Raw genomic sequence first — 22,696 nt, forward strand, 5'->3', positions numbered from 1 at the left:
CCATCCAGTGGGGATTTGTCACTATGCCTATTTTGCTTAAAGGCCTTTTCCTGGAAAGCCTCATCTGCTACAGTACCTGGCAACAGTCTCATCTCACTTAATCAAGCACTGATGGTGAAAAGACAGCGCCACTCCCAATTATCTTTAGTTTCAGCAAAGCACGAAAGCATGTGTATGCAAGGCATATATTTATGTTTGGTGACCTCTGATAACCCGACCGAAAACCCTTCACTGCCTTGCATTCACACCCACAAGCCTGCTAGCATGAGCCCACTCATTACTGCTTAATCACTGAATTACGTTTAATCAGGTTCATTTTCACGCCTCATTACTATTAATGGAACACCATTATTTGAACTGGTACTTTTGCGAAGAATTAAAGGCATGCCAAAAGGCTTGTAGGATTTTAGCAGGAATTTCACATTCAGAATGCCAGTGTGATCACAACGTGAGCCTTTTTTTTAGATTATGTCTGTGACAGCCAAAGCATCCTGTTGCTTTTTGATATTAGCAGAATGAAGACATGTGGGAAAATGGCAGGGAAGTTCTCACTCCTCCTTACTTGATTTTAATAGCTAAGATGGTTGGTTGTTAAAGCCAGCATCATAGCAAGCACTGCCATGGTTACCTGAGTGGAAACCAGGCCATTAGGGACTCTGACTCCTCCCAGCCCATAATTCTCCTTGGCCTCATAAACATGTTTACTTACACTGACACAGCCAAAGAATAGGCAAATCCATAATGCATTTATTTGACAAAAATAAAAGCACGTACTTCCTCTCACAGGTTGCATGGAAAGCAAAGACTTTGTTTTTCATGTTTATACTGATTATCCAGGTTGTTTCGCTGACAGCAATTCAAAACCCTCTTAAAAAAACATTAACCTCTTTCATAAATTATTATCTTTTTAGTAAATAAATTGTAACTGCAAATATCTAAATTCATGTAATACTTACCTGTTGGTACATTTGGGACCGTTGGGTTAAATAAGGGGAGGGGAAGATAGCGCCACAGAGGACTTGGTCTTTGACTACACCCTGAACAGTGCGCTGGTATCATTTCAAGTGAAATATGGAGGTAAAATGTGGTGCTTAAATACATGGGTGAGATTCTGATGTGAAAATGAGTTGGATGCTCTCTTTTGGGGTGGCTGTGGCCCTGCTGGCTCTCTTTCGGGGACAGGACACTGTGAATGAAGGTAGGCAACGATGCTGACGACAGATTTACTCTAAACAGATGTTTTAACAAAACAGAGTATGACATTTATTTTGATTAAAGCCTTCACATTTCATTCAAAACTTTCTGAGCACATTAACATAAAGGAGCAGTTTATGAGAGTGACTCAAAATGTTATTTTGCAGCAGTGTACAAGATACCAAGGAAACCTTCTGAATCCAAAAGATATATTTTATTTTCAGGAAATAACCTGTCTCTGTCTGGCTACCACCTGTGCACTCATAATGAAACAAAGACTGTGAGTTTCCTGGTGGTGCACAAGGTTCCCTATTCAGTGTCAAAGCCTTGTGGCGGTTGGCTCCTCTGGAAGACTTGTAATGTCACAATATACAGGATGATCCATCAGACTGAGTACAAGCTGGTGACGGAGCAGGTGATGGGATGCTGCTCTGGCTATGTGCAAGTTGGTCATTACTGTGCCCTGTGTGAGTATACCACACTAATCAGGATTAAAGAAAAGCACACATTGTTTTGTTCTTAGACTGTAGAAGACTCTTTGTGTCTGCAAAATCTGATTATGTACCACACACACACACACTGTCTCTAGCCAGGCAGTCAGCGTGACCTTTCAGTGTGTGGTGCTGTGTGCAAGACACCAGATGGAAGCGCTGAAACTGCAATGCTACAAATATCTCACTGCTAATATATGGCCTGCAACATGTTATTTCCTTTGAATGAAGCTGTAAACAGGAGTGGTGAGTTTAGTTCCAAGCCAGGATCCTGTCCAACTGCAGATGGATTACATCCCAGTTCTGAGGAGTGTGACTTGGATATAGACTGTCCAGGCTGGCAAAAATGCTGCCAGCGATCTCACCACTCTTTCTGCAGTGATCCAGCAAGTTAGTATATATGTGTTTTTGCATCCACATTGCATTAAAAGTGAATGTTCTCCATGCATCTTACTGTGCTTTGTTTAGGCAAATGACAGTTTTAGAATAATGCTAAAACGTAATGAGTGACTCAACTCACTGAGGCATTAACCTGACCGAATCAAACTGAAATTTGCTGTTTGTGCTAAAATTCTATTGCCCAGCATCTACGGTATATCAGCTGAACTTGACAAACTGTTTGTATCTGTTAATGCAGCTTTACTTCTGCCATCACGCTGTTGATGCGTCATTTTCCTTGGTATTTTGTAAAATTTCAAAAGTGAGCACTCAGAGAGGGCAGCTCCACCCGAAAGGCGAGGGCTACACTAAAACTTTGATGTTTTATGATGCTTATATGCTGACATCAGCCTGCTTTTATAATAGCATGTTGACCTTTGACCTATGACCTTGAATCATTACATACTGAAATGGTATATTTTATTATCTTCACCCATATGATTGGAGCAGAACTGGCTGAAATCTTTAGCAGTGTGTGATTTTGCAACATTATGGTGTCATTATGACGTGGTGGGGTTCACCCAGTGCCCTTTCATATGATATTTTACTATCTATAGTATTATCATCACCCCGCCGGGGAGGCAGGGCAGGCAGCATGGACGCCTAATTTGTGAATGCGATAGCTCGATAATGAGGATTTTTAAATTCATATCATTGGTGAATGAACTAAAAGGCTGACTGTAGCAGTGGCAAGTATTTTTTAAATGTCTCTCTTCCAAACTGCACCAGGAAGCACTCCTTCTTAAAACAATTTCAAGTTCTCAGTGATTTGTCGAATAAATCCATACATTCGCTTCAGCTTCTTCTTTTCAGGGGCGCTGTAGCCTATCCCAGCTGTCTTAGGGCGAGAGGCAGGGTACACCCTGGACAGGTCACCAGTCTGTCGCAGGGCTAACACATAGACAAAGACAACCATTTGCACTCACATTTACACCTACGGGTAATTTAGTGTTTCCAATTAACTGGACTCCGGAGTACCCGAGGTGAACTCATGCAAACACGGGGAAAACATGCAAACTCCTCACAGACAGACCCTGGCCTGATGGTGGAAGTGAACTCAGGACTTTCTTGCTGTGAGGAAACAGTGCTAACCACCGTACCACCGTGCTGGCTTGTCGAATAAAGCAAAGGAAAAAAATCAACCGATTTTCTTACAGCAACAGTAAAAAGTTACTGAAACTGAAAGCGTTAGCAGATCTGCTCAAACAAAATCCACACTCATATGTTCTGTGTCACGTTCAGCCGATGTCGACCGTGCACACAATAAGAGCACAGCAAAAAACAGACAAACAAAAAAATAGAAAGAACATGTTGTCTTGACAACGGTGTGTTTCATTGCTTCTGGTTTTCGTATGTGTGTTCTTGTAAAATTACAGTGTCACCAAATTCTTTTAGAAACTAATCTTAGTGACTTGGGGTAATCCACAGTCCCCACAGTGTGTGTGCCGTTTTCACTGGATCCCTTTCCTGCTGAAGAAAATATGAAAGGAATAACTGCTGAGTTAAATATAGACAGCTTCAGCCTGTTCCTATTTCATTTAGCAATTGGAATAAAGCTGATTTTCTTTTTTTTTAACCAAACTCTTGACTGAGCCTGTAGATCTTTCTCTTAAGCAGGGAGAAATCTGTCGACACTGATCTTTTTATTGTATCATTTTAATCTCAGCAAATTATTCTGAGAATGGAGGAAACCGTTTGAATGCAACAGTGACAGTGAAGACAGACTACCAGCAACTGATGTCCAAGGATGAAGGGCTTCTGAATCACACAAGGCTGCTGCAAGCAATGGTAATACAACAGCTTCTATGTTAAAACTTCTTCCACACATTTATAAAGAGACTAGACTTCCAAGCGTTCCAAGATAAGCACTTTCCTTGATGGTCAGTTTTTTATGAAAATATGTCCGTCTGTGTCATCATCAGGTGACTGGAGCTCTGCAGTCTGATGTTTCTGTCTATTATCTCAGCACATGGCCTGTGCATCCCTACAGAACTGCCACCTCTCTGCTGATTGAGTGTAACTTCACTCTCTCGTTGTACAACGTCACATCGAAGCTGCATCGTCTTCTCGAACACATAGAGGAAGTGTCCTCAATAACAGTGCAAGGTGAGGAGGCACTGTACGGCAGTTTTGACCTCTCTGCGAAGCTACTCGGGGCTTTTTTTTTCCTTTTGAGAAATGACATTCTTGTAGAGTTTTGAGAATGATTCATGTGGCAAAGAACACGGCGTTCAGGAAAAAATGACTCAGTCGCACCACAGTTTCCTTCTCCCACTACTTCTGTTTGAGTGACAGTCATCTGTGGGATGTTTCCTGCAACAGCGGAAAATAACACCAGAGCGATCGCACACGCACACACAGAGACAAACACACGTGCATAAACACACGAAACACACACCCACACTCAGATATTTATCATAAATCAGTCATGCTTGCTACATTCCCACAAAACATGGTACCGAGCTCGCCATCATGCGTGCACGTCAAGCCGGCTTTTTCTCCGAGATAATTAATTTCCCTTTTTCTGTGCTGAAAGCCATTTATTTTTAGACACATCTGAATTTCCAAGCCTTTAAATGAAAGATATGAGCAAGATAAGTGAATCCAGTCCTGACTTGCATAATGTATTTCAAGTTCCAGTGATTTTTTCCAGGATCCCGAACAGATGTGGAGATTTTCTAAACAGCTTCCACTATAAATTATTGCCTTTGTGCTATGATTTTTTTTCAGAAACACATTTGTTACAACTCATGCAAACACAACTATAATTAAGCAGCTTTTATGTATGTGTAATTATAATTGCTGTTTAACTCCTCCATATGTCTGCATTTTCATTGCAGATGTAGACGAGTGTGCACATTCTGCTCTTCGTCAGTGCTCGCTTTGGGCCGACTGCAACAACACAGTGGGTTCTTATGAGTGCGTCTGCCGCCAAGGTTACATTGATGTTGACCCGAGCAACCCTGGAGCCCACTGTTCAGGTTCGACCGTGCATGCGTGTGTGTGTTTGCAGTGCAGACTTAACCCTTTAAAGTCTGTACTGTGAAATAATTGCCAGATAAATAAAATGTTTATTTGCACATGACTTTGTATTTGTTCCATTTTTGCTATGCGCACCATTTTGTGCAATTTATTTAGGTTTTTCAGAAACTAGCTCACACTTAATTTACACGTGCACAATGTATGTACACAAAAAAGCAATCATATCGCTAAATATAACATCTGAACCTCGTTTGAAAGTGTTCTTTTTTCTCAAGTGCTTCCAGTTACCCAATCCTCAAAATCCCCTTTGAGCCCTTACATTTGTACTCGTAAGCGCAGCATCTCAGACAAATACTATAGTTTAGATTCAGTCACTTTAGAAGTGACAAGAGGGATTTCCCCGTCATCTGCAAGAAAGCCCCAAATAGAAACTGACAAGATTACAGTTAGAGTGATCAAAGAGTTTTGGGGGCATTATTCTAATGCTAATGTATTGATGTTTGCTATGTGGAGTAAATTTACAACATCCCGTCATTACACACACACACACACACACACACACACACACACACACACACACACACACACACACACACACAGACAGACTATTAAAATAGCTGACCTGTAGAACTGGAGGTGGAAAGTGAGTAAGAACAAATGATCTGGAATAGATTTCTCTCAGTTTTACTCAGATTCTAATAGTCCGCCCACCATCAGCCTTTTTTAGGTAAAATATCAAACAAGAAAAAAGAAAACAAGTCTCAAAAGATAGTTTTCTTGTTAAAAGCAGAAAAAGGTCAATTACCAATCACCTACTGACAGCTATGTGAAAACATTAAGGAACACAGAGGCTATGGAGGCCTTGTTTTGGAACAAAGCTGTGGTTAACAGGCTGCCTCCTTAATCTGAAACGGCTGCACAATAATATGTGTCAAAGTTGTTCTTCAAGTCAGTCAAACCTACTTCAACAAGGAAATTGTGGTTAGTTTTAAAGGCTTAGCTAGCTCACAACAAAGTTGCCACATTTGTCATATTCTGTGAAGATGGTCCTTCCTCATAAATGATCCACAATGTTCTGCTATTACTGCTTTGTAAAGACACAGTTTCTAAAGTGACCTCTATTGGCTGTGTGACTAAGAACACGTAAATTGTCTGTTCACCACTGATGAGTGGAGGAGGGTGGGTCACGTCTTCATCCTGGAAATCTTGAGAATCGTTCTTAAAAAGATGTTGTTTATTAACCTAAATCATAAATCAATTTAAAGACAGTTTATAGTAAAAGTTATTTTTGATCCATGACCCTACTTACCGACCTTTTTTTTTTGCTCTTTTAAAGTGGAAACACTATATGTTGTTTCTAATTACTATACGTCTGTGATGTGAGTCACCTGATGGGTGAAATGGAACACACACTTCTCAGCACACAGTGATATTTACACCAGAAACTTACAGTTCAGCCGTCCACTTGTTGTTCTTTGCTCCAGCTGACACTGGAGTGTGGACCACCGCTGAGCCCACCCTGACCAGCCCTGCATTGATGAACACAACCTATCCCCCTGCTTCCAATCGCACACAAGGCCCTCCTGGCAACAACACAACAGATTTCTTCACTTCCACTGAGATCAGCATGACTGCCACTCCGAGTAATACGACCTCTGTCTCTTCGAATTCATCACAAGCTTCGCTGTGGACGAGTTCTGCATCTTACAGCCAAATGAATACAACTGTGGCGTCAGCTCTTCCAGCGACAACATGCTGTAAGAAATATATTTTATTTTTATTTAAAATTTACATAAAATCTGCATCTCTTGATTGGAAGGGAGTCCAAGCCAAAGTGAGAGGGGATATTTGGGTTTATTAAGCATTTATTTATAATTACACATCATTTACACTAAAGCTCATCCTCTTTAGAGGAGTCTTAAATTGTTATTCTCATAAAGTTTTTTTCAGCTATTTTTACTCGAGTATTTATTTTTCTACTACTTTTTACATTTGCTCTGTGCATTTTTATCATGTTCACATATGGATTCTTCCTGGTATGTTTGAAGTTTAACCTCCATTTGTGGATGGCACAGCAAACTGTGCTCACAGTCTGTGATTTCTGGAAGTGTTTCCTGAGCCCATGCAGCGACTTCCTTGCCAGATTCATGCCTAGTTTTAATGCAGTGCTGCCTGGTGCCATCCAAAATTTGTCCTTCGCGCACAGGGATTTCTTCATTTCTTTGGATTCTTGTGCCCGCATTTTAGAGATATTTTGCTGCCATCAAATTCAAAATGAGATAATATTAAAATATTCCTTTGTGTGAAAATTTCTGAATCTGGCTTGCACAGACTGAATAAGACTGGCCTAAAACGGTCTAGGATTAAACTGACAGGATGTAAAAAGTAAAATAATGCATTTTTAAACTGTTCTTTTTTGTTACTTTTGAAAGGCTTAGACTAGCTGTGGTGTTTGTTTCCAGTCACTGTGCAAAACTAGGCTGGATGCTATTCCCTAAGACAAACCGTACAGATGTGGGAGTGGCATATTTCCACGCAACAATCAGCAAGAAAGCGGATTCAGATTAATAACGATTCCCCTGTCTGTCCCCTCCTACCCAGCCTCAGCTCCCCCCAGCATCAGCAGCTTATGGTCCACTAATGTCACTGGAACGTCCTTCTCTGTCTGCTGGTCCAATCATGCTAAGACAAAACAGACTTACCTGGTTGTTCTAAGAAAAGGGTCAGAGGTCATTCAGACACAGAAAATCAGTGATACCACGATAGAGGTGAGCGGACTGAAGCCCGGACTGCTCTACAATGTTACTGTCACACCTTGTGCTTGCGGAAATCAAGGAGCCCCTCTCCATATCTCAGTAAAAACCTGTAAGTATTGGGATGTTGTTACACTGACTTTCATATTTTGATATATATGTTCAAAGTACTCGAGAGCTACCAATCTATGTGAGAGCTCCAGTGACTTCCAGTTCATTTTTACCTTTATTTATAACTATTTGTTATGCATTCATGTTGTTGTTATGGCATGGCTAGTTTGTGAAGGTGCTGTTAAAAAAGTAAGGAAACCCTTACATGTCACATTGGATCTTGATGTACGAAATATTCAGACTGATCTTTTTATTTTGTTGAGAAAAAAATGATGTAAAAAAGAAGAAGTTGAAAACAAACCATCAACTCTTTGAGGGCTACTCTTAAAAAGTTACTTAAAAAAATCAAATTGTTCAAGTGTTCCCTTATTTTTTATTCATTTGTATTTATTTATAACATTTTTGCATTTTTGCAGTATATTTTGCCTGAACCAGAGGAAAGAAACTGACTAATTGACTAAAAATACTAAAAAACACTTTTTTGTCATTTTTCTTTCCGTGTGTGTCTCTGCATGGAGACACACACTTCTCAGGAAACAGTGATATTTTCCACCAGAGGCGTTCATTTCCACCTCCACTTGTTGTTCTTTGCTCCCAGCGATATTATAGAAATGTTATATTGCGAAATAGCATTGTGACAATATGTAACCTATAACATTATTATAACACTTAACACAGTTTTTTGGATATCTTCGTGGTTATTATTAGAAAAAGAAATCATAAAATGTGTTACTGTCATAAGAGAAAAGTGAAAATAGAAGGAAAGTGGACTTGTTTAAGTTTGTGAAGCTGTTTGGCGTCACATCCAAGACGCTTCTTCAGTTCTAAAAACAACAGGTAGGGAAGCCTCTTGGATGTGAAGCCAAACGGCGTCACAAGCTAAAAGAAGCTCAGTTGCCTTTTTCCAAGCTTTTAAGACTCCTGTTACCTGGATGACTGAGAATCTAGACACACAGAAATGCGTTACTCTTCCCTCAGAAATCAAAATATAGGTCAAATCTTTATTTCTCCTCTGTGGAAGTATTTTCAGAAAAAGAACAACAAGAATACTGGAAATGTTTTTTTGTCTGAGCCACAAGTGAAGAAAGTGACTGACCCAGATTTTTGAAAATAAGAACATAGCCACAGTTACCACCCTGAGGGGGTAAGGAGTACAGCAGTTTGTCTTTAATGACTAATACGTGATGAAGAAAAGAATCAGTGTTTTATCAAAAGGCCTGGGGTCAAAAGGATGGTCGACATTTATTCGCGGTAAATGTGGTTATCGTGCATAATAAAGGTTTTCTTTGTAGACGCTCAGACTCTCGATGCCACAACACGACTTACCAACATAAAGTTCACAGCTGACCTCCAGAACACCAGCAGCCAGGCCTACATAAACCTCAGTGAGAGTATAATAGAGGAGGTAAGTATCCAGTGACTGAATGTGATGTGCAAATGAAAATATTTTTCACTCTTAACCTGTTTCCTGTGTCACCAACCAGATCTACCAGTCTCTGTCTCCAGAGGTGAAAGCCAGGGTGGATTCAGGCCAGGTCAGGATCGAGATCAGAAACTTTTCCCCGGGGAGCGTGATGGTCAACTTCACCATAGTGTTTATCCCAAGTCAAAGTCTGGACATAAGCAATGTGTCCACAGCAGTTCTGCAGTCCCTGAAGAACAGCTCGACATACACAGTAGATCAAAACAGCACAAGTCTAAATGGTTTGTGTCTTTATATGCTCATTCTAATGCTGCGGGCTGTTAGCGGTACACTGCTGGGAAAATGCTTCAAAGAGGGAGTGCTAAGTTTGACATTACAGCAAATTAGTTTCAAAGACTTACTCGTGGTGTTAGCAAATGTTTTATTTCTACTGAAATTACAGCACAGAAAAGAAGGAAGGCACTGGAGTTGGCCAAATATATATAAGTGGAGCCATGAAAAAGACAAATGTAGAAGCCACATATTAAAATTTTGCTTCATAAAAGCTTCATCAAATAGATATATTGTGTTTGTGCATTTGGCTAGTGGGAGTCACGGGGGCAGCCTACTAAAAATCACAGCAGTTAATGTCTGTGTTCCAGACTATATGAGATTATATTTCTGGAGACGTGCATGAAAAGTTGCAGTAAATCGGGCCTTAATCAACCAGCAGCAGGCATTAACAGTCTTTGTACCAAACATTTGTCTTGGTAGTTTTTTATTAAAATATAGCCAGTAGTTAGTTTATTGTTTTATTGTTCTGGGATGTCCATTAATGATTGAAAGGCAGCTGCAATTTTCACATGTCTGTTATTATGAACCAAGCTCAACTAAAACTAACTGAAAACTGAAACTCAACATGAAGAAATCATTTAACTAAACTAAAATCTAGATTTTTGAAAATTAATAAATAATTAAATGACTGAAATGATTTTATGGACCTGAATAAAACTCACTGAAACGAACTAAAACTATCGCAGAAATATCCCGTTCACATGCTTACTGAGGCTCTGGGCGACTGAGTCAACTGTTTCAGAACGTGTCGTGTTTTTATTGTACCTGTGCCATTCTCTGCAACCTTGCTTCTGACACATGCGCTCCACATACTTTCTCTCCCACGCAACTTAACATGCAGGGACAATATGCTAGAATAACTATGAAGCTCCGTTGTGGAATCCAGAAATTCTGGATCTTGAATAACGCTTTGACTTAAAAGGCAATATTTCTTGGTCACTGTTGCTTCATGTTAATTTTCTCAGCTTTAAGGAAATAAAACACAAGATGATGTCCGCAGTCATACAGTAATGTAATAACTGCAAAACGTTTTTTAGTACATGCCATTAAAAACACAAGTTATAGTGCATTAAGTGCACTAAAAGTATTTACAAAAACTTTTTGCATCTCAAAAGCTACATTTTGGAAATTCAAAGTAATTAAAGTAACAACTAAATAATCAGCCAATAACATAATACTTGACTATTTTTTATTTTTTTTATTTCTGCGTCTGTAGATTTTAATGAATGTGCTTCAGGGGAGAATGATTGTTCCCAGTCGGCCACATGTAATAACACCTGGGGCTCCTATACATGTGTTTGCCTGTTTGGATTTACTGACAACGACCCAGAGAGACCTGGACGGGTCTGCCAAGGTAGCTGTAAAAACTCATTTATACACATTACATGTAAAACAGAATATCTTTGTAACCAGCGAGCCTTGTCTCGTGCAGCACCTACAACCTTAGAAACAGCGGCACCGCCCCTGACAACAGGAATAACACCCTCAGCCACTGAGCCAGCTGTAACCACTTTAACTACTGCTCCAGAAATAACCACAGACAATATATCAACAAGTCACATGGTTTTCACAAAAATCTCAACCGTTGGTCAAGCTTCCACCATCACTACCTCGACAACCAATACTTCCCCAACAGCCATTCCCGCTGCAATCACCACAATTGCCCCAACAACTGCTACCAACTCAACAAAAAGTACCACTGCTCTGGGATCTGCCACCGATGACTCTATCCAAGAAGCCCTCTCAGTCCATTGCAGACTTGCAGCCATCACTGTGACTGTCACTAAGAGTTTTCTTCTGAGCTCCATGATCCAGGAGAGTGCACTTTACTTGGGCATGGTGGGCTGTGGCATCAACGGCGGCAATGACACGCACGTCGAGCTGACTGTGGCGTGGAACGAGTGCGACACTAAACTTGTGCATGTAAGTTTTTCTCCTCTGCATTTGGGAAACCTCCAGAATCCCCTGTGCTCTTGTTTTTTGTATACTAGCTTGCCATTGTCTTCTTTAGTTAAGTACAAAGTATTAAAAAGTATGAAAACCAGTACTCTGCTCTTTCTGCCGTTTGGGTATTTTAGAATGAAACCCACTACATAGCCTCTGTAAACCTGTTTAACACTATGGATCCATACACTTCACCAACGGGAGCAACAGAGGTGCCCAGAAAACAGCTGGAAGTCCCGGTCATGTGTACCTACATGAAGAGCATGCTTATTTCTGCAGACCTTAGCGGCATGGGGTAAGTGCCATGAGTACTGTCATGAGTACTCATCATATTTTATTATTTTTCAAATCAGTACCCCCTTGATAACTGACACAGCTGACAAATAGCTCAAGAGGAAACAGCATAAAGAGATAAAGAACTACTTCTCCAGATCTTCTTATGGCCTCTGACAGTGGACTCATCTCTGTGCTTGTCCTGCTAGACCTCAGTGCTGCGTTCGATACTGTTGACCATAATATCCTATTAGAGCGATTAGAACATGCTGTAGGTATTACAGGTACTGCACTGCAGTGGTTTGTATCATATCTATCTAATAGACTCCAATTTGTTCAAGTAAATGGAGAGTCCTCTTCACACACTAAGGTCAATTATGGTGTTCCACAGGGTTCAGTGCTAGGACCAATTCTATTTACATTATACATGCTTCCCTTAGGCAGCATCATTAGAAGACATAGCATAAATTTTCACTGCTATGCAGATGACACGCAGCTCTATCTATCCATGAAGCCAGGTAACACACACCAATTAGTTAAACTGCAGGAATGTCTTAAAGACATAAAGACCTGGATGGCCGCTAACTTTCTGCTTCTTAATTCAGATAAAACTGAGGTTATTGTACTCGGCCCTGAAAATCTTAGAAATATGGTATCTAAGCAGATTCTTACTCTGGATGGCATTACCTTGGCCTCCAGTAATGCTGTGAGGAACCTTGAGTCATTTTTGACCAGGACATGTCCTTCAATGCACATATTAAACAAATATGTAAGACTGCTTTCTTCCATTTGCATAACATCTCTAAAATTAGAAATATCCTGTCTCAGAGTGATGCTGAAAAACTAGTTCATGCATTTATTACTTCCAGGCTGGACTACTGTAATTCTTTATTATCAGGATGTCCTAAAACTCCCTGAAAAGCCTTCAGCTGATCCAAAATGCTGCAGCAAGAGTCCTGACAGGGACTAGAAAGAGAGAGCAGATTTCTCCTGTTTTGGCTTCCCTTCATTGGCTTCCTGTTAAATCCAGAATTGAATTCAAAATCCTGCTCCTCACATACAAGGTCTTAAATAATCAGGCCCCATCTTATCTTAATGACCTTGTAGTACCATATCACCCTATTAGAGCACTTCGCTCTCACACTGCAGGCCTACTTGTTGTTCCTAGAGTATTTAAAAGTAGAATGGGAGGCAGAGCCTTCAGTTTTCAGGCCCCTCTTCTGTGGAACCAGCTTCCAGTTTGGATTCGGGAGACAGACACTATCTCTACTTTCAAGATTAGGCTTAAAACTTTCCTTTTGCTAAAGCATATAGTTAGGGCTGGACCAGGTGACCCTGAATCCTCCCTTAGTTATGCTGCAATAGAGCGTGAGGCTGCCGGGGATTCCCATGATGCATTGAGTTTTTCCTTTCCAGTCACCTTTCTCACTCACTATGTGTTAATAGACCTCTCTGCATCGAATCATATCTGTTATTAATCTCTGTCTCTCTTCCACAGCATGTCTTTATCCTGTTTTCCTTCTTTCACCCCAACCGGTCGCAGCAGATGGCCGCCGCCTCCCTGAGCCTGGTTCTGCCGGAGGTTTCTTCCTGTTAAAGGGAGTTTTCCTTCCCACTGTCGCCAAAGTGCTTGCTCATAGGGGGTCATATGATTGTTGGGTTTTTCTCTGTATTTATTATTGTGCTATCTACTGTACAATATAAAGCACCTTGAGGCGACTTTTGTTGTGATTTGGCGCTATATAAATAAAATTGAATTGAATTGAATTGAATTGAATTGAACAGAATATTGACACATTCAAAAAGTACATACTTGAGCAATATCACACGAGAGGCAGTATTGCTGTTCAGAATATCAGCACGGCAGGGATTTGATTGCTGCTGCTGCATTTACACAGCAGTTTCACAAGCTGACAGTAATAAGCAACAACAGACTGGGATATATTCTTTGTTAGTATATTCAGGACCCTGAACTGCGTTTCATGAACAGCTATCATTGGTATGAAGGTTTAAACAACAATGAATCCCAAGATAGAGGCTGATACTGTAGAGCTCCCATTTAGTTATATAAATGGACTTAACTGAGGCTGAAAGCTGTTCAGCACTCCACAGGCTATAGCCATCCCTAAAAACCTATTGAGCACCCCGAGTCTGATAGGTGTTTAGCCTACTTCACTTAAACTCTCATGTCCCATTTTCACTGAATGCAGTTATATTGTGTAAGTGAAAGCAACATTGCATAACCAGCAGCTACTGTTGTGATGTAGCTGCTCATTAGTAGCATAAACTGATAAATATTTCATTTTTTATATTTTGTATAGTTTATGTTGTATTCATTATACCGACAATTCATTTCCATCCATATCCAGGTATGACATAATTAAAGACCTCATTGTCACGGGATCGGGGTCATTCCAGGTGAGCGTGCATCTGTTGGACGGTGCAGTGCCTCTGCCTTACAACTACAGCCTGTCCCGTGAGCAGCCCGTGGTAGTGGAGGTCAGACTCAACACCTCCTCAGATCAGATTAAAGTAGTCATCAGCACGTGCTGGTCCACTCCCACCCCAAACCCCGTGGACGCCTACAGCCATGTCTTTCTGGAGAACAGGTCTGTTTCCCAGCTACAGCTTTATTTAGCCTACTCATACTGTTACCATTATATTTATTGTTAACGCAGACAACTTTAATCTGGAGTTAAGATCTCAGATGGGGTTGACTTGGCCAACATATGGTAACACATGTTATATAGTAATGTGTCATTTAAAAAGTCAAAACTCTACAAATTAAGTTCCTGACAGTTTCTGTCTTAACGAATAAATATCTGTGGTTTTAAGTTGATAATGAAATGATAGAAAGGCAGCTTCATTAGTCAGCATATGATTAATTTGGTGCTTCACACTTTTTAAAACAAGACGCGAATGTGACCAGCTTCTGTTGGGTGACACATAAAAAACGCTTCTAAAAGGAAGTCTTTGATAAGGTTTGAAACCAGGCGCTTCCATTCTTTTATCATTACAAAGTCAAACGTTAAAATGAAATTTGTAAGACAGAACAAGACAAGGAATCATATCGTGTCGCTCATTTTGTTAGTTACTCTCTAAAGCTACAGTCAGCAGGAGGTTAGCTTAGCTTACCTTTGCATAAAGCTTGACTTAGACTTCTGCTGGAAGTCTATGCAAACTTCTTTTATCCCTGCAACGCAACATTCAAGTATGCATTGAGCCATTGTGTAGTTATGTTCTTTGGGAGGTGCACGTGAGGCTAATAGGCATACAGTTAAGATGAAGTTGCGGTTATGGTTTAAGTTACCACGTAAATCTGATGCACATGTAAAGGTAAAGCTAGCTAGGCTAGCCCCATTCAGATACAAGAAAATCTGACTCCTATTGTCTCACTGCAAAACACGTGTCAGCATTTGTGAAACAAATGAACTAAATTATATGAAGTAATGAGCTGCATAGTTGCCAGTGGGCCAGTTTTGTTACTGGCTGTGTCTGTTTGCATCACTTTTTTCCATTTCTATGCTGAGCAAACTTAGAATCTCCAGCTTCATATTTACAATATTTGTTTTCTAGTGATCAGTTTCAAACACCTGGTACTTAGATGAATGGCAGGGATATGGAAAATGTGGTCGTCACGATATCATCTACTGAACCCCCCCCCCAAAAAAAATCTCCCACATGCACCAGTGTTGACGAGAAGGCATTTTCTGATTCACAGCTAAAGGTCTCTCCATTCAAATGAAATTCATTTTTGTGCAGGACGTAAAAAAAAAAAAAAAAAAAAAAAAAGTGACATCAGAAGTGACAATGAGTCAGCGCGGTAGCTATATCTGTGTTAAAGCCTTCTGCAAAGCGTTAATAAGAGAAACCCAGCAGATTATTCAGCTGTCTATATATTTAGGACGATGCTTTCTAATAACAGTTTATGATCAGGTGCAGTTAAGTTCATCAGTCAGTCCCCCTGTCTGTGTCTCCACAGCTGTTCCCTGAATACATTCACCAAAGTGATGATGAACGGGAACTCCAGCACGTCCCGTCTGTCCGTGCAGATCTTCTCCTTTGTCAACCTGAAGGTGATCTATGTGCACTGCAAGGTTCAGATCTGCCTGCAGACTGAATCGAATAGCTGCGTGCCAGTGAGTGCTTTCTACTCCACAATACATTTCATGCAACCCTGCAGCTTTGACCCTGCTTAGACTAAAGGCAGTTGATGCAACACAAACAATGCTCATGTTTTGTTGCAGGACTGTCACCAGAGAACAGCTCGATCTGTAAATGCACTTGGAACAAGGTTCGGTTCAGCTGGGCCTCTGATCAATTCAGATGAAGGTGTGTATTTTTACACAGTATCTGCTTTGAAAACACTCAGCTCCAGAGTGCTCCGTGCTGTGTTGGAGCACGGCTGATTTCACCTGGATGCTTCTTTTGTGCTTCAGTTGAAAGTGTAATGACACTTCAGCTTCCACTCAACACGGACCATTTTAAAAGTAGAAAAGCTATTTAAATCTTCAGTGGCCATTATAAATCTGGCTCTCACTTCATTTCAGCATTTAAATGGGCCATCTATAGCTGTTGAATTAAGGCAGTAGTGCAGCTGTCGCTATTATCAGTGTGGTGGAGAGGAAAGTTCAACTAGCTTGATGTAAAACATTCATCCATGTATCCATTTTCTTACTAGTCGTCACTGGGAAAGGGTTGGCTGCTTTTATCACGACAGACTCATGAGGGGAACATTCTTTTTAAACATTATTTTTAAGTAAGGGAGCTGGAAACGTTTGTTTTAAGAGCCAGTGAGTAAAGTTTTGGTATTTCTGTCATCATGTACTGCTTGTCTGCATGTTTGTACTTCTTCAGCCTTGGTTCATATATTCCTGCAGGGCCCTTGGATAAGGAGTTGAGCACTCTAAATGTAGCTGGGCTTTCCATTCTCGGAATTGGCTTGTCGCTCTTCTTCGTCTGTTCCTTCGCCTGCCTCTTCTACTGCCAGAGGAACCGCATCGGACACTACAATTTTAACGTCAAACCCAAAGAGGAGAAATTCACCTATCTTGTCTTTAACACCTAGAGACAGCCCCTGCACCCACAGGCACAGAATTAGAAGAGATTAGACGTGCTGTCGCTGCTTTTACACTACACCTGCCACCATGTGTCACTGTTGCACCATTCACCATTCGTCGTGTACATGAAACTATTATGTACAGTTTGAATTTAAATTTCACCTGCACCTTCTTTGTATAGTTATGATATTCAGATGATAGAGTGGTTGTATACAGGGATGTCAAATGTAGAAACTATCAATATTTCATGCATGACATATTTAATGACTGCAGAGAATCAGATACCAAATTACTATGCAAGTTTGGTCTCCGTATCCTATTCTTATAGTCAAACTGCTCATAAGAAGCATACTGCACAGCTGCCTCTTTAAATTATGTTAGCTGCTATTTTTTGCTGCCTGTTATCTATTGTGTTTACTGACTCATAATTTGTGCTCTAAGTGATGAGACAATAAACAAGTCCTGTATAGACTCAGACACTTGGGGGTGCTGCTAACACAGTTCTTCATTTAAAAAAAAACAGTCCAAGATGGCTTCCTGCACTCAGAGAAAACACGAGCGTTTACAGAGGACGATACGAGGTGGTGGATTCAGAAAAAGCTTGAAATTACAGTCCAGCTTTTATTCGTTGGGCTGGAGGTTGTGGTGTCAGTTTCTCCTTTACTCAGATGAGTGGTTAATGAAAACATCTCATATGAGCCTTTCTCAGCAGAGAAGAGCCAAAGATGAGAGCCCAGCTTTCCTTTCACACTTTGCATAATCCGACATCGTCACGGGGTCAGAAATGCAGCGGCGATGGGGGTGAATACTAAAAAGAGGAGAGGCTTTCTCTTTCATGGGAGGTCCCTGGAGACCTGTGGTGAAGGAGGGCTTACTACCATCTGGAGTGCAGCAAATGCTCCGCCTTCTAATTAACCCATTCAGCCTCACAGTCTGAAACCTGGCAACCCATCGCTATGGCAACAGCTCTGTGCAGGGATGGAGGGGAATGACGGATGCAGCAAGGAGGAGAACAGCAGAGAAGGAGCGGGGAATGGCTGCAGCTCAGAAGCTTCTATTTCTTCCTTTCAAACAAACCACGTGATGACATTATATCACATTATATCACACACAGCACATTGCTTGGCTTCGACTTCACGTTTCCCCTCTCTCTCTGCTGAGTGTTTTGGTAATGGTTTCCAGTTAGTCTGCTCTGGACGGCACTATATTTTAAATGTGCAGGTGTTTAATAATTTAGAAGCACACACACACACACACACACACACACACACACACACACACACACACAGTGTCAATTATCCCGGTTTTTAAACACAAATAACTTGTGTCTGTTGAGTGATTTCTAAATTTATGAGTCAGGAGTGTGACAGTGCTGTGAATTACTTTTCCAACTCTGTGCATCTGTAGTCTGGGAGGCAGTAATGGCTGTAACATGATCCATGTCTCCACAGTCCTTCCTGCTTTCCTCCTCCTGTATCCCACACCAGTCTCTCTCCCTCTCTGTTCATCCCGTAACAGTGGCTCTGAAACAGTGATTGGTCCTGCTTTGTGATCTATGGGTGTAAATGTGCTTTCTCTCACACGGGTCATTACTAATTAAACATCCTGATCCCGATTGTATTTTCATAGAGCAGATTAACACCGTCCCTCAGCCTGCTGGCCAGTGTAATGGCTTTGTAATCTTCAGAGGTGAGAGATATAATTATGCTGTCCGTGAACTATTAGAAAATACCTCTCACTTGATATACAACATCTAATTCTCAGTCAGTTCCATCAATTTGTTTCACATTTACTCCAGTATGTTTTTCATGTATTTCATAATTGTAGTTTCTAGTCGAAGAAGTTGACTAGAAACTAGTTATAGACTATGTTAATCAACAGTGAAAAGTTACCAAAACTGGTTTCTTCCTTACAAATCTCGATGCATGCACGATGCAGCCAGTAATCTGGAATTTCAATGACCAGTTGAACATTGTGTTTTTCTTTTAATTGGGAGCAGATGAGTTCAGCAGAGTTTTCTTTTATTGAAAATTCAAGAAGAGCTGCTCCTCATCCACATCCAAAAAAGCCAGTCTAGGTAAATGTCTCCTAGCCGAGCTACACCAAGCATTTTCAGCTGGGAGGAGAACCTGGGCTGGACCCAGGACACACTGGAGAGATTACGTCTCTCAACTGGCCTGGGAAAACATTGTGTCTCACTAGAAGAGCTTGAGGATGCGGGAGGGGAGAGGGAGGTCTTGGCATCTCTGCGTAGACAGCTGACCCTGCAGTCTGGACCCTGATAAATGGTAGAAAATTGATGTTTTTTGTTCTGATTCTATTTCATATTTTAGTTTTTCCTTCTTTATCATGTTTAGCGAGAATCTTCTCCTCTGTGCTTAGTACATCTTTTGGGATGTTTCCTGTTTTACTTTGAAACTTTGCTTTCTTTGGTGTCTTGTTAATACTTCCTGTAACTCCTTTGTTCAATCATCATCTTCAGCGTTTGATTCCTGTTTGCATGACCCTTTCTGAGTTGGAAAACAAATTGAAAGATTGCCTCTGTTCAGTTTGTCTGCCTTAGCACACTTTCTGTCACCAAGATGTCTGGCTTGCTGATTAAGACTGACAGCATTACGTCCCCTCCCCCGGGGGTTGCTTAAGACAACAGCCTATCAATGCACACGTTACACAAATCCCAGCGAACCTCAGCACCAAGTCTCTGAAAGGGGAGCTCAGCTTTACTGTGTGACAACTTTGTGTCTTTATCTGTGAGGAGAGGCATAGTCATACGTGCAGTCATTTCCTTTAAAGCAAAGAGCGGTAATGAGGGAAGGGTAATCTAATGAGGAGCTACACAAATTGTAACAAGGAAGCAGCTTCTGTTTACCAAAACTCAACCCAGCTGCTTAATGTCCTCCTCCCTCCCTGATCTGTTTCTTATCTCTCTCTTGCTTATGTAACAGACAAACCACATATGAAATATTAGTGACATGTTCTGCTTTTTTGTGCAGAACGTGTCACTTTGTTGATGTGTTGATATCTAGTGTTTGTAGACTTACCAGCGTAGTCAAAAGCGTCAAGTCTAGAGAGAGTGTAAATTTTCATCCAGTAATGATACACACCAACCTGTCTGAGAACAACTTGTCCAGGTTTGTTTAACTGTTGTTCGCTGGATCGCTGAGTATCAAAATATGTCTGTGGCACAGAAACAAAAACTGAAACAGGTTCTGAAAGCTGGCATTTAATGCCCGGTCAGATCTAGTTCAGTCTAATCTAATTCTTTGATCAGGTAGTTCTTGGTTTAATTGAATGTAATTGGAATTTTAGACCACTTTGTCCACTTGCACATCTTCTTATGCACACCATCAATGTAGGTATCTTTGTACAGCACTTAGGCACAATAGATCGTTCAAAGCATGTAAAAAGAAAGAAAAATCCATGGAGGTAACATAGCAAACTTTTTGATTTCCACACACAGCATATACCTTCGAGGCGCTTTACAAAAGAGACTGTTTTAGACATCTTTGAGTTCTTGAAAGAGTGATCCATCAAGCACTCACATGGGATTTTCAGGTGTGTTCTGCCAGTTGTCTTCTTGATCTTCTAACCTCAACAGAAGTCTGGTAACCAAACCTAAGAGACTCTAATCGTCACACCCTGATGATCATATTCTTCTTTAAGACAACAGAAATCCATCAACTTAAGAAAACAGTTGGAAGACTCAAACTGTGAACAAAATCAAGCTAAGAGGAACAAATGGGTAGCAGCTGGCTGTTTTAGGAGAAAAGGTGTGTCTCATATCGTACTTCAGATAAAAAAAGAGGAAGCAGCCTTTACAGGTGTGCCATCAGCAGACTACCTGCACCTCCATCCTGATTTATGAATCTGCGTCTTTATAAACATAGATGTGTAATTAGGAAAGACAACAGCAGAAGTGGGTCTATACTGTGCTTCTTGCACATTGCACTCAAGTCCAGTATCAGTAGAAAACTGAGTTTATTATTAACTGACGTATAGATTAAAATGTAAAGTGTGCGTTATATAATAAAATGTAGCCGTTTAGAAAAAAAGGTTAATTTTTTTTAAAACGATGATTTTCAAATCTGCACAAATATGTTTGTTTTTTCACTTTGAAATTCATTTAATTCAACTTTGTGCCTTTATTATCTCCTGCAACCTCAAGGCCTCATTTCAGATTCAAGTGTCCTTGCTAACATGCTGCACACTTCTTTATTTCAGACCTTCTTCAAATGCAATAAAGCATGCCCATCTGCAAGTTCTGCTGATTTATTTACACTAAAACCCATCAATATACAGTACAGTATTTTGTAGCTGTTGAGCACTTTATGGTGTGGTATTGATACTAATAGACTTACATAAAATAAAATGCATGAAACCAAAATATTAATATTAATAATAATAATAATAATAATAATAATAATAATAATAATAATAATACTAATAATAATGTAGCACCTTTGCAATAATGCCGTGGGTCAAACAGCTGGAACCTCTGAAGCTGTTTAAAACATGCGTGTCTCAATTACGTGGAAATCCTCCCGGATAGCAATGTATTTTTATTTGTATTAATTTTTTTGTTGTTTGGTGAGATTCACCTCTTTCTTTCTAGTCCAACTTAAATACTAGATATTTACAGTACAGAGCAGCAGTCTCTGCATAAAGATGCATCTGCCTCAGTCCTGGCAGAATTACTCAGTCTGGTTCATATCTACGGCAAAGCGTACGACGCCACTTCTCCGAGGTCCGGGTCTATCCAGCGGTGGTTGTGGTTCTCCTCCAGCAGCATCCTGGGAATGATGATTACTGGGTCGGAGAACCTCGTCTTTAGCATCTCTAGGAGGCAGTACATGGTTAAGATGGCAGAGAAGGAGACAGAAAGAGACACATGATGAAGCATTTCTCTAGGGCCAAGCACAAGAAGGTAATGGGCTGAGCTGAGCACCCTGTGACCGCTCATTTCAGAGAATATCTGGGAAAGATTTAGCAACACCGCAGGCTTCCTTTCTTCTTTCTTTGCTTCCCACAATTTATTACATCAAAAATCAAAGGAAAAATAAAGTTGGGCAAGCCGCTTTGCATCTCAGTCAATACAAGTCACTTTTTAAAATCAGTACTTTGACCCATTCGCTTAGTCGCAGCGCTATCACGATTTCCAGGATGCCAAGAGTACAATGAGGGTCTCGGGGTGTTCTTTGAAAGAAAGGCTACAAAATGCAGTAGACAATGGAAAAAATCCAAATCACAAATTAGATCATAAGCATGCAGCTAGAGCTCCTGTCATAACTGATCAAAGCAGTGTCGCTTCCCTCATTCCATCCATACTTACCGCTCATCTCACACCCATGCTAACGCTCGTCACAGTCTAGTGCAAAGCCTAGGCCAAATTACTGAACACAAACTCAGATTGCAGGTCCAACAGAAAACAGTGGCAGCATGCTCTAAAGAAAGAAAAGTCCACATGAGATGGAATTGTTACAGTTTTACATGTGACTACAGTGCATGAGTGACCTGCCTTGCACATGACTGGGGTCATACCTGAGCCGCTAATTCAACAAGTCAGTCATGCAATTTAACCGTGGGGGGGTGGGTGCATTCCGGCAGCTCATGACTGGACTAAAACCCAAGGCCTCCTTAAGAAAAGCCACCTTAAGGAACCTTAAATGTAGGATGTGACAGCAGGCAGGCAAACGT

At 40.7% G+C, this 22,696-nt stretch overlaps 1 protein-coding gene across 1 annotated transcript; it reads left to right on the plus strand.

Moving 5' to 3' along the window:
- Positions 1 to 68: 68 nt before the first annotated feature.
- On the plus strand, positions 69 to 17,481 carry umodl1 (uromodulin-like 1). Its single transcript, XM_039618563.1, has 17 exons — positions 69 to 1,198; positions 1,419 to 1,661; positions 1,917 to 2,075; positions 3,790 to 3,911; positions 4,046 to 4,229; positions 4,964 to 5,104; positions 6,590 to 6,862; positions 7,707 to 7,970; positions 9,262 to 9,374; positions 9,454 to 9,673; positions 10,942 to 11,079; positions 11,158 to 11,648; positions 11,804 to 11,964; positions 14,312 to 14,551; positions 15,925 to 16,081; positions 16,190 to 16,274; positions 16,823 to 17,481. Exons 1-17 carry the CDS (start codon positions 1,123 to 1,125, stop codon positions 17,008 to 17,010), a joined length of 3,255 nt encoding a protein of 1,084 aa, XP_039474497.1. The 5' UTR covers positions 69 to 1,122; the 3' UTR covers positions 17,011 to 17,481.
- Positions 17,482 to 22,696: the final 5,215 nt, after the last annotated feature.

The sequence above is a fragment of the Oreochromis aureus genome, linkage group 10, assembly GCF_013358895.1.
Source record: "Oreochromis aureus strain Israel breed Guangdong linkage group 10, ZZ_aureus, whole genome shotgun sequence".
NCBI lineage: Eukaryota > Metazoa > Chordata > Actinopteri > Cichliformes > Cichlidae > Oreochromis > Oreochromis aureus.

Excerpts from the sequence above, each read along its gene's own strand:
- umodl1 (XM_039618563.1), top strand. The coding sequence starts at position 1,123 with ATGAGTTGGATGCTCTCTTTTGGGGTGGCTGTGGCCCTGCTGGCTCTC. Across the intron at positions 9,674-10,941 it reads AAACAGCACAAGTCTAAATG|ATTTTAATGAATGTGCTTCA; the intron begins GTTTGTGTCTTT and ends CTGCGTCTGTAG. Across the intron at positions 16,082-16,189 it reads AATCGAATAGCTGCGTGCCA|GACTGTCACCAGAGAACAGC; the intron begins GTGAGTGCTTTC and ends GTTTTGTTGCAG.